The 12,706-nt window shown below is 46.3% G+C and overlaps 1 protein-coding gene across 3 annotated transcripts in view; it reads left to right on the plus strand.

Moving 5' to 3' along the window:
• GRIA3 (glutamate ionotropic receptor AMPA type subunit 3) overlaps nt 1–12,706 on the plus strand; it is a 1,208,798-nt gene that overhangs the window by 506,640 nt on the left and 689,452 nt on the right. For all 3 annotated transcript variants that reach the window (XR_013610694.1, XM_078688743.1, XM_078688742.1), the window contains exon 4: nt 11,282–11,469. Coding sequence is in view for 2 of the 3 variants with exons in the window: in XM_078688743.1 (XP_078544869.1) it covers nt 11,282–11,469 (188 nt within the window). In the remaining variant the exon portion in view is untranslated. The remainder of the gene's footprint in view (nt 1–11,281; nt 11,470–12,706) is intronic.

Here is a 12,706-nt window from a genome sequence, read left to right on the forward strand (position 1 = left end):
ATGGTTAATGGAGACTTTCATTATTCTGTGGTTGATGAAAAAGACTGCCTTTGAGTTACATATTGATAGCAACTGTTATTTGTGCCTCTATAAAGCATGCAGTTTGTGGTGTTGGATATAGATACAAAACAATAGCTATTTTAGCATAGGGTAACTTACAAAAATAGGTCATCGGATTTACTTATTCAAGGGTAAAGATATAATGTGTGGAACATTGGTACAGGGAGCATGAATTTGCTGGGAGCTGTTTGTGTCCAGGATAGCTGTGAGCGTCCATCTTTCTCTACTTGTATCATTAGGCAGTGAACGTATTTGTAACTTTTAACATGCTGTAGGCCTATTAAAAGTGCATCATTACAGCCCAAGGCATCTGCCTCTGAGATATGTTAAACCCTGTAGATCTGTTTCTTTGTCTGCCCAGGCAATTAGTGTCCTGCATAGAACTGCTGAACATTGCATTGCTATTTCCTCCCAGTCAAGCTCCTATCCTTGAAAGGCACCTGAAGTCAGGGGTAAAAAACTTAAGCTTTGCAAACATGAAATTTACTTTTTTGTTGAAAAAAATGATGTTACGACTCTAACAAGATTTAAAGGAAACTATAAGTAGCCCATGAGTCAGATTTGTGTTGTTTGACCTCCTCCTCCAATATCATTGCATTCACGGGCCCTTATTTATGAAGGTCTTGCGCCGTCGGTGCGTCACTTTTAAAATGGGAAAAAGTGACGTACCGGCGGCGCAAGGCCTTCATAAATGAGGCCCACGGTTTCCAGTCCTGAGCTTTAGTCATCACAGCCTAATGCTTTCTTAGTGTTGTAGTTGTGTTTTGCTTCCATTTAACTTATTTGCCTAACACAACTAATGTCAAAGAATTTTAGGTGAAACGTTCAGGGCTCCATATTATGGAAAAAAAGAAAAAATCACGATTGTGAATTATTATTTATACTTTTATTTTCATTATTTTATTTTATTAATAGAACAAAAGGGTATATGCATATATTTTTCTGTGTTACTAAGCAGACTGTTTTACGTTGTATTTACTTGGTAAAAGCTAACCCATGGTTACAAAATTCATAATATATGCATGTGGAAGGGGTGCATGATTTGCATTTAAGGCACATAAGTGCATTTGCAGTGTGCATAGTATATGCAACCCATACAATTATGCAAACATATGATCTGATTTAGAGTTGGGTTACTTTCACAAAGGTGACGTATGTCCAATCCGCCTTACTACACTAGACAGATATCCATCACATTTGCTGTGAAGTAACCCATCTGCCAGTTTTTAAATCAGGCCATAGTTTTTGAACAGGTGTGAAAAATCTGGTTAACTCATTGTATTACCAGAAACAGGTACACTGCACCACCTATAAGTACGTTATAGCAGAAAAGAAAAAAGAAATATGAAATACCAGTATTTGTAATATGAAATAAGAAACAATATAAAAGAATTAAAATCATCAATTATCTGGACCATGTTGAATTTGGTGCAAGCCTAACACATTTATAATGCGCATGGTAAGCAATGGATTGAACGTCAGTGCTTTCGAGGTTAGTTTGCAATTGACAATAACATGTCCCCTTTTCTCTCTACCCCTCTCAAATCTTCATTTCTCTTTTGGTCGTGTGCCAACTCCCTCTAAGTCTACCTTTCAATTCTGGCCTTAGAACACTCCTGCCTGTTTGAGATCAGTTAATTTTAATCGAATGATTGCCTTCCTGCTAAATTAACCCTTTTTGTCCTGGGACCTTCTTGCTGCAGCTACAATGCTAAGTAGTGTTACATCAACTTATCAGCAATGTAAGATTTCAGTTTGAACGAGGACTGTAGTTTTATGATGTACCATGTTGAATTTTGATTTGCTAATACCACTTTTTATGATTCAAGCAAAAGCGATGTTTCAGGAAGTGTGAAATAATATAAAGACAGAGACCCTCCTTTGGAATTTTCCAATTGAACAAAGCTCTTCATTGATCTTTGATAGCAGTATAGTTTGTAAGGATATCAGTGGCTCCTGGGCCAGATTCACAACAAAAAAAATGCAAAAGTACTTTGCTCAATTTCTTCTGTTGTTTCAATGTATATTTGCATCTTTCTGGAATTTACAGACTTTCCCAATAGTAGGTCGAGCTCCACCAGCTACATCTTTCCAGAGGTGCTGCTGGAAAAGTGTTCCTGGAGCTGGTATTTGAACAGTATGGTATCTATGCACAGTAGACCTCTGCATTGAATATAGCGAGTGCCTAAGTGAAATTGCCTATTTTCTTTTTTCTAAATGGGAAAACATATTTCCCTATGGAGTTACACATTAATCAGGTTTGGAGGCGCCTGCTTCGTTTGCCACCATAAAAATTCATTTATGTCAGGGCTTGATCGCCCATTTATTTCATCAGGCATTTCCTGTGAATGGGTTCATAGGAGGATGGTGTTTGACGTTTGACACTGTAGATCCCATTTGCTGCTATGTATAGTCAGGCAGCCAGGCTGACTGGTTGAGTCCTGCTTGCCAGGAAAGAGCAGATTCAGCACAGAGCAGGTTCTTGGATTGTAGTCTCTTGTAGTCGACAGATGAGGGTGGGATGGGTCAAATGCTGCAGAGAGGTCCAGCAGGATGAGGGTCACAAGTTCTCCTATGACCAGGATCATGCATATGTTGTCTGTGGAAGGGATGAGGGCTGCTTTTATGCTGTGATTGGGTCTAAAGCCTGAATGAGTGGTGTTGAGGTGTTGGGAGGGACCAAGGTTTCCAAGGTTTTCTAGGATAGATGTTTAGTTTTAGTCATGAGAGCTTCCAAGTAGACATTCACGTCTGGAAGGAGGATGAGGCACTGGAGTCTAGTGAGGATCAATGGCTGAATGAAGTCGGTCCTGGGTCCTAGTGGCCTGCAGACAACGGTTCCGCTGAGGATGAATTCAGCCGTTAGGTGGAGTTTGAACATGAATTGTTCCTTGCTGCTGGTGGATGTTCCCAGGGTGGTGGTACAGCTGATGGTGTCCTTAAAGATAATGGTGGCTCCACCTCTGCACTTGAGCTCGTGGTCCTTCTGAGTGATCTTGTATCTCGTGGCGGTGACTGAGATAATGTCGGGCTGATGCAGGGTGCTTCTTTGGTTGTCTGCTTGTGATGTCACAAGGCCCGTCCAATTATGTCTCTGCAAAGTGGGTCAAGTACAACCCCTTCAGCACTTGCCACCCAGTGATAGTGATGGCAAGTAGTGCCAGACCTCTCAGGAAAGTACCGTTGGGGTTCACAAACTCACACTCAACAATCACCGAAGTCTAAACCAGTGCTTTACTTTGATGAAAGAAAAGTACTTTCATCTTCACACTTAAAATAAGCCTTACACTAAATGCATCTAGTGAATAACGTGCCTACTAAAATGAACCAAGTTCATCCCGAAACTACAAATATGCCATCATGGGTTGCCATTATACTAAATAAACGTGCTATGTGCCACTAACCTCACTACACAAATATACTCAAAACGTGCATCTGTGAACCCGTGGTGTAAGACAAAATCTACTGCAACAGACATTCAACGTTAAAAAAATTAAATAAAATAAACTGCTGCCTTACATGCAAACATGTGCCATAGACTAAGAAAGATCTTTTATTCGACCACAACTCATCAATTCGTTGGTAAAGGTTCTATTAACAAAATTGGATGTGAAGATAGTTCTTATATTATACCAATTGGTTATTATATGAAATGTGCCACAAATCAAAAACTGGGGGATAAAATAAAAAAAGACTCACAAGCATGCCATGCGTGTCGAGAACCAGCATAAGTAAAATGCAAATGGATGATAATAATTAAAAAGTGTGGTCGAAGTTACGCCAAAAATTAAATGAAACCTCAGCGTGACATGCTCTGGCCACAAAATGTCTCAGGCTATCACATCAGATAGGGTCGGGGGTTGTCTCGTGGAAGGGGAAGAGGCAGGGCTTGGACCAGTTGACCTCTAAGCTAACCCTACGCTCGTGTAGTTTGCGAAGTTTGCGCAACTTTGCACTACGCGAACTGCACGTAGCACAGTGCAAACAAGCGTAGCATAGTGCAGCGGTCATTTTTTGCTTGCTCGCGCTCCTCAACGTCAAGTTGGCAACCACGAGCAAGCAAAATGACATCCCGGTCAGACTTTTTCCTCGTTCGCGTTCAGCAACATCAAGTTGCCGATCGCAAGTGTGGAATATAAACCTCCCGGCGTGATTCTCAACGCGGGGAGGCCAGGTTTCTCATTGCGAGTGGTCGCGTATGCTCGCGACCGCTCGCGATAAGAAACTACCAGTTCGCATAGAGAAAGCTGCAGCTCGAGTAAAAATCTACTCGAGCGGCAGAAAACTACAGCTCGCACTGTGCAGGATGCCGTTTTCAATGTTTTCACAGTGTGGGATGCTTGTCCGCACTGTGTAATCATTGAAAACGGCATCTTGCACAGTGCGAACAGGGTACTACGCAGTTCGCATAGTGCTATGCGTGGCTTGCGTAGTGCGAAGTGCACTTTGCATAGCTTCGCGTAGCGCTACTTTGCAAACTACGCCCAGCCCTACACTAAGCCCGAGCGCTGCAAACGTAGTAAAGGTGAATTCTATGTCAGCAGGAATTGCATGCATGTCCAGGAGGTGCAGGAGCACATCATCTGCGTACAATGACACTGTGTGCAGGCCGCCGCCCAGCAGGATTCCCCCACTTCTGTCTGTGCGCTCAAAGGGCCATTGCTAGGGGTTCGATAACTAATGAAAATCGCAGTTTTATAATGTGTATTAAGGAGTGCCAGAGGCAGGTACCCTAGAGAGGTAAGGGGTCTGTCAGGTTTGGGGAGAGAGATGGGGAGCTCCTTGTGAAGTGCGGCCGGCAGGCAGGCAGCTAGTAGGGTCTCATTGTACACTACCTTCAGGTGCAGGACTTAAAGTGGAGCATGGCCTCATAGAATTCGGTTGGTAGAGCATTTGGGCCTGGTGTTTTGCCTGTGGGAAGTACCCAAAAGGCCTCTTGTATCTTAAATGCTGTAATGTCACCATCCAATTTAGCTCTCTGTTCACAGAAAACCGGAGCCAGGGACATATTTGCCAAGAAGGAGTCAATCTCATCCGTGACTACAGGTGTTGCAAAAGCATCCAGTGAAGTGTAATGGAGCGTCAGTTTAGGATGAATATTCCTCTATATATGTAAGAGGAATCCAGATGCCGCCCAGAGTGCACTTATGGGTTGCCATGTTTCTTGGCGGATGAGCCATGCCAGTAATGGGTCTGATTTGTCAGCCTCTGCTTGTGTTCTTGATGAGTGAACATCATGAGTGGGTACGACCCAGATAATCTACGTGGGTTATATGGGGGATAATGTCCAGACTGCCAACTAGTCCATCAACTCGGAAATGAAGGTTGTGTGGGTGTGAGTAGAACGAGTAGATCCTGATGTGCGCCTTACGCAAGCGTCATGTGTCAGATAGCTCCCAGTGTATTATCCAATCAGATAGCGCTTGGGTATTGCAAGTGACAATTGTGTGGGGAAGAAGGGGGAAGTAACAGTCTAGACCAACTTCCAGAACACTCTGGAAGTAGCCCCCAAACAGCCATGTTATCCCGCTCCACCTTGAAAATACCCCGATAATTTAACTAGGAATCCCATTTTGTCAGAGTTAGGGGCGTAAATGGAGCCTGTTACCATGTAGTGGCCTTACAGGTGGCACTCAATGAAGACTAGTGACCCTTAGGGTCGATTGTAGTTGTGGTAGCTATGAAAGGGACACCTGCCTTGGCCCATACCATATCGCCTCATGTGCAAGTTCAGTAATTCATGGAGTACACCTTCCGCAGCAGCGTCTCTGCAATCTCTGTGCCTCCGGTTGCGTTAGATGAGATTCTTGTATCAATGCTGTGATCGGGGAGCAGTGACGTTGGTAGGAATAAATGCTGTATCCCCCTCACAATTCAGGTGAGGATATTGGTGATGGTCATATTTCTAGATGGTGAGTAAAATTCACTTAACACTGTGAGGGAGGCAACAGGCCATCCACTCTGTGGTGCGTATGAGGTGTGGGTGTGGGCAGCAGAACAGGAACATGAACAATTAAAAACGAAAGTAAAAGAACAAACTAGGAATACCATAAGGCTAGAGGGACAACATGTGTCCATCCAAACTGTGTAACCATGTAAGCCTATGGCAGAAAGCTGTCTAATGGTGGTGGGTCAGCATGGGTTGTGTAAAGGTCCTTTTTCCGTCTCCGTAAGGATTGACTGTAGCATTGCCAGGACGCTCTGTGTAAGTGTCTGTTGTGGCACAGGCACAAATGTGTACTGCGTAATTTATCAGGGAGCAGTGTATAAACAGTCATCGGGAGGGGGGTGAGGAGAGTGGGGCAATGTTAGCAACACAGTCTGTGGGGAGGGCAGTGGTCATGGAACTCAAGGAATATGCTCTGGGTGTAACATTGGTGTCCTGGTGGAGGTTTAGCCAAGTTCATCAGTGGTTTGAGGGGTTACGTGCCGCGGCGTGACAGGGTCCAGTCTGGAGAGCATGGTCATCAATGAGTCAATGTCCCTTGAAATGAAATGAATGAAATGAAAATTGCACTTGTATAGCGCGTAACTACCCGGAGGCCTCGCAGCGCTTGTGACTAATTGCTTGACGCGAGCTCAGGGTAGTTCAGCAGATTTTGGCAAACAAGTGCGTTTTCAGAGCTTTCCTAAAGGACATATGATTGCTGTTTCCTCGAAGAGGGAAAGGGAGGGAATTCCAAAGTCTGGACGCAGAATGGGAGAAAGAGCGGCCGCCCCAGCGGGCTCTGTTGACTTTGATGGAGGTTGCCAGCTGGAGGGTACCAGAGCGAAGGGGGCGGGATGGGACATAAGGCGTGACTATGGAATGTAGAATTGGGTGGCCTGTTCGATGAAAGGACTTGTGCAGAATGCACATGGCCTTGAATTGCACTCTTGCCGCCACTGGGAGCCAGTGGAGTTCCTTTAGGGCCTTCTTCGCTGACTGCCAGCGGGGCAGGTTGTAAAGTAGGCGGGCAGCGCTATTTTGTGTAACTTGAAGCTTCTGTGTAACGGAAGCCGGGGCTCCCATATAAAGAGCGTTCCCATAATCCAGGCGGGAGAGTATCAAGGCCTGGACCATGACTCTCCTCGCCTGGAATGGGAGCAGAGGGAGCACCTTCCGGAGCATCCTCATTAGCCCGAAGCAAGTGGCGGCAGTCTTGGTAGCTTGGACCGAGAAATCGAGTGCTTTGTCAAGCCAAATCCCGAGGCTCTTTATCTGGGACTTAGGGACAGGGGGCAGGCCCAAACATGGTGGCCAAATGGATGCAAGGGCAGAGGGGGGAGGATTACCCAATAGGATAATGTCTGTCTTCTCCCCGTTGAGCTTCAAACAGGAAGATTGCATCCACCTGGCAACAGCCTCTAGACAGGGACCTAGAGTGTTGGACGATCCCTCCGAGTGGTCTAAAGAGACCACCAGTTGGGTATCGTCCGCGTAGGTGACCATACGCACACCAAAGGGATGGACTATCCTGTCTAGGGGTTCCATGTAGGCATTAAAAAGGGTAGGGCTTAGGGAGGAGCCCTGGGGGACCCTGCACCTAAGTGGGTGTTTGGGAGAAGCCACCTCACCCTCAAAGACCTGGAAGAATCGTTCGTCCAGGAAGGATGTCAGCCATTCCAGGGCCGCGCCCAACACGCCCATGCACGCCAATCGTGGTAATAGCATGGCATGGTTAACCGTGTCGAACGCGGCGCTGAGGTCCAATAAGATGATGGCGACTTTTCCTCCCTGGTCCGACACGGCTCTTGCTTCTTCCGTTACCGCTAGGAGGGCGGTTTCGGTTCCTTGCTGAGGACGAAATCCTGTCTGGGAGGCACGCAGCAGACTGTTGGATTCCAAATAGTCCGTTAAGATGTTATTAACGTGCCTCTCAAGCATTCCTTGAGGAATTGGCCATCTCATCTTCTAGGTCGGATAGCTGAGTGTGGTCCCGTATCGTTGCAGCCACTTGCAGTGCTTGTTGCCTCTCTTGTATCACTTGTTCCAGGGCCGACATGGTTGGTAGTCATGGGAGTGGTTGTCTTGGCGGCACCTGCAATGGTGTCTGCTGCCTCCTGGTGCATTTGAGACAGTTTGCCAGGGCGGAAGTGGGGCGTAGGACACCAAACCTGAATTGTTGATTCAGTCCCAGACCTCCTTGGGGTCTGTGAAAAAGTGAGTCTTTCCATCCTGAACTATTCGGAGTCATGCAGAGAAGAGGAGTCATGTAGTTGGCATTTAACTGTGAGAAACTAACTCTGTTTGTGTTGGACCAACAAGGTGTAGTCTGGGAATATCATGACGTTGCATTATCACCCACTAGGTTCAAGAGTTTGCAGGTCTCTTTGAGGATTAGATCACTGTATGTGCAGTAGGTGAATCGTCATAGGCCTAATGTTGGCACCTGGGGGAGGCCTCCTCACTGACACCCAATGTGCTCTTTCAACAGAGAAGTTTAGCGGAGAATACTATGCAACCATTGTTCAACATGAGAGACTGCGTCCATTTCAGGAAAATCCCCACATGAATATTATTTCTGCCGGAACGGTCTTCGGCGTATTCGGCTCTCTATGATACGAACCAGTTCTTGTAGTGTGCGCAGGCCTACCTATGACTCACGAGCCTGCAGTTGTATTATGGAGATCGTTTGCTCTACTGTGCGGACATTAGCCACCAGTTTGCGACCTAAGTGTGCCGGGCATGCCCAGACGTGGGTCCCAGGCTCACTGTGTCACTGGATTCAAGCTAACCTTGCTGATGAGTGGTAATGCCCCGAAACCGGACCCAGGGTGCTTGTTTCCGGTCCAGGGAGAACTTGGCTTGGCAGTTCGGGCTGGACTGTTCCCATGAAGTACAGGGTCAACACTGATTTGCATATGGCTTGGTCTAAACTGAGGTGGTACGGTGAGGAAAAGAACAATGGATTTAACCCAGATCTATTGACTGGGGGTGAATGTTTGATTTGCTCTGCATTCCATCCATCATCTGTGTGTCTTTTAGTTTGCGCTGGTCAGCATATAGTAGAGTAAGATCTGCTGCCACAGTGTAAATCTTGTGTTCCACGGAGGCTTGGGATTTTTCCATTGTCATTAGCACAGTGTAGTTTATCCTCTACAGATGGGGGGTCCTCGGTGTGGTCCTGGGGACCAGTCTTTTCAGATGATGGTGTGAGTATGTTAATCGAAAGTGTGGGCACGAAGGGGTGTGGGTGGCCTAAGGCAAATAATGGTCTTAGCAGCAGAGTAGATGAGTCCAGGCTCTCAGAGAAGTGGGCCTATTTGTGTGTGTTCGGTCAGAGAGGTGGAATATCACAGCACAAGCAACCAACACCTCAGAGTAGGTTAGGTAAGTTAATTTGTCAGGCAGAATATGGTTATGGGTGGGGTTTAATGGAGGCATCCAGATTGCAATAATCTCCTGACAGAATCACGGTGTGGTCATAGAGGTGGCAATGTCTAATGGGGCCCACTTACATTTTTAGGCCTCTGAGCAGAGGAAGTGCAGCACGAACAGCTCTGCAGCAATTGCAGTCCCTTAAGTGTGGGTTTTCCTCAGTCACGAACCGAGCTGCAGCCCTCCTCCAGGTAACAACAAAGTTTGTTGGGGGTTGAACCCCAGGCAGAGGAGTTTTTTCATGGGGTGGTAAGATGGTCAAGTGGTGGCTGCAGTTGACCCAGTCAGCCTCTGGGAGGGGTCTATATCACTCTCCCTTATGCTGTGAGGCTTCATCACTCCAAGGTCTCAGAATGTGGGGGCACCCATCAGACATTTGGGCAATGGGGAGGAGGAAGGAGAAGGCCCAAGCTTGCGCAGTCTCCAAGCACCACGACCTCAGGTTGAGTCAATGCAGTGCACAGTGGCGCTCTTCCTACCTGGGCTCACGGCTGTTCATTGCCAAGCTTCCGCAGATGTGCACGTCTGCCTGCTGGGCAGGATGAGGTCAGACAAGAGGCCTGCAGCATGACTGCAAGTGCCACTGCGCTCCCAGTGCCAGCTAACAGTGTGCACCCCCGGCACCCCACTTGTCTTCTGGGGTCTGTCCTCTCCTGGTTCTATCGTCTGCAGGGGAGGAGGAAGAGAAAAGAGTGAAGGGAGCACTCTCACCCAGAGCCCAGTCTTGCCCTCAGGGCAAACTGCAACTGTCAGCGTACGACGTGGGTTGCTGCCCACTTTTAGGGCCAATATTCTCAACCGGACCAAAAACGGATCAGTAGACCCAGGCTTGGTCCTTCCAGGCTGTCTGAGCCTAGTGAAGGTGCCCCCATGCCAGAAGGGGGATATATGGCAGGAGTGCTGAGGGATAATCCTCAGATAAAGGGGGTCATGGTGCGGAGCCCTTCTAGAGAGCCGCCGCCATCTTGGTTGCTCCCTCCAGGCCTGAATATTCACATACTCTTGAGGTTGTGAGGGTCCATAAACTCAGCAGGTGAACAATGTTACAAAACAACTACTTTCTTTCTTAAGATTCAAACCTGTGTGAATAGCCAACGTTGTGGCATACAAATATATAGGCGTAAATGGATTTAGACCTGATAGGTATCATGTAGCGAATGCGTGGGAAACATCCTTTACGATGCAACTTTTACCACGCAGTGCCTTTACAATGCAGGTTTTTCAACGCAAGTCATTACAACGAATTGCGCTGGGGGGCGCTCTAAGATAGGTAATAGTTTAATTTACTATCCAACACCTTCCCTACTATCCACGGGGACTGGAGTTGGAATAGTAAATTAAACTATTCACTATCCAGCATCCCTCAACGCAAGTCGTTGTAACGACATGCGTTGAAAAACCTGCGTTGTAAAAGCATGCGTTGTAACAACGTACATCCGAATGCGTAGGTAGGGTGATTCCAGCCAATCTCAGCCTTAAACTTAGACTTTGTCTGAAGATGTTGGACCTAATCTTCCTTTCCACTTCATTAGCACTTTGATGTATTTACTTTATTTATTTTACATACACATTTTATTGCATCTCGTCTACACCAGCAGTAATCAATCACCTTGAACAAACTCTAAACAGGCCTTGCAATTACTTCTTTGCCCAGTTCACTAGTTTATTGACTTGCAATCTTGTAGCTAGAAGAACTATGCTATGGATATGTTAATATACAGAGAACACTGTCCTCATATCTGATATGAATGTGGCCCCAAAGCTGCATGCACGTGCCTACTGCAGATGGCGAATGACATTGTATTTTTAATTTTTGCCCAAACAATGCGGTGCCTGATTGCCCATTCTTTGCTTTCTCAGGATTTTCGATTCTTCAAGCAATTATGGAGGCAGCGGTACAAAACAACTGGCAAGTCACTGCCAGATCAGTCGGGAACATAAAGGATGTTCAAGAATTCAGGCGCATCATAGAGGAAATGGACCGGCGTCAGGAGAAGAGATACGTCATCGATTGCGAAGTGGAGCGGATAAACACCATCTTGGAGCAGGTACAAAGAGGCATACTTTGCAGTATTTGTGTTCAGAAAAGAGCTGCTTTCATTTACTTGCACGTGATTGAATGATTGTGTGTCTAAATATGAACATGATGGGCAAGAGTTTGGGAGCAGGGGAATGCAAAGGCACAAACAAGAACACAAAAAATGCATACTATATAAATCTAAGAATGGGTGTCCAATTATTGGAGCTGAATTTTAATCAGTTTCCTTCTGTTACCAAGATGCTGGGAGGAAGGAGTCTTTTCAATGTCATTTCTATTGTGATAAAATATGCCAGTTTTGGATGGGCATCATCCTTGAGTACAGCATAGCCTGGTCACACTTGCCTCAAAGGCTTGTAACTAAGAAACTATTTGCTCTCTGGTACTCAATGAATCATCCTCCAAAGGGGGAGAGTTTGGGATGACTCAATTATTTGTGTATTTTGTATAGCGCACAGCTACCCCAACGGGGGGTCCCGGCGCTCATGCTCAGGTACTAGGTCTTGGCCAAGGATGTTTAACAGAAGAGAAATGTTTTCAAAGCTTTGCGGCATGATAGGTTATCCTGGATCATGCGGATGGAAATGGGAAGTTTATTCCACTGCGAGGAGGCACACAACTGAAAGGTTTTTCCCCCAGAGCGAGCTTTTTTAAATCTGGGGGTGGACAGCAGACATTTTGAATTAGATCAGAGATGTCTGGCATTACTGTATGGAAGGAGACAGGATGAGAGATGAGCCGATCCCTTTCCCTTTATTGCTCGATGAGCTAGGGTTAATGCTTTAAACTCTGCCCTTTTGTGGACTGGCAGCCAGTGCAATCTCCGCCGATGTGGCGATATGTGCTCTCGGAGGGATATACCACAGAGCAGCCGGACTGCAGCATTTTGGACTATCTGTAACCTTTGACATAAACCAGAGGCAAGTCCAAGGTAGAGGCCATTAGCATAGTCTAAATGGGATGTTATTAATGCCTGGACAATGGTTTTCCTGGTATTGCTGGGGAGGTAATTGATTAATTTTTTTATCATCCTGATTTTAGAAAAGCAGGCGGCAGAGACAGCCTGGACTTGATTGTGAAAGGAAAGATTGGAGTCCCATCTGACCCCAAGGTTTCTGAGTGATTCCTTAGGTGAGGGGTCCGCACTCAGGTCTACTGGCCACCAGAGGTTCGATTCCAAGGGGGAAGATTGATGGAAGAATAGAACCTCAGTTTTTCCTGCATTCAGTCTGAGGAAGTTATTATCC

The sequence above is a fragment of the Lissotriton helveticus genome, chromosome 4_1, assembly GCF_964261635.1.
Source record: "Lissotriton helveticus chromosome 4_1, aLisHel1.1, whole genome shotgun sequence".
Lineage (NCBI taxonomy): Eukaryota > Metazoa > Chordata > Amphibia > Caudata > Salamandridae > Lissotriton > Lissotriton helveticus.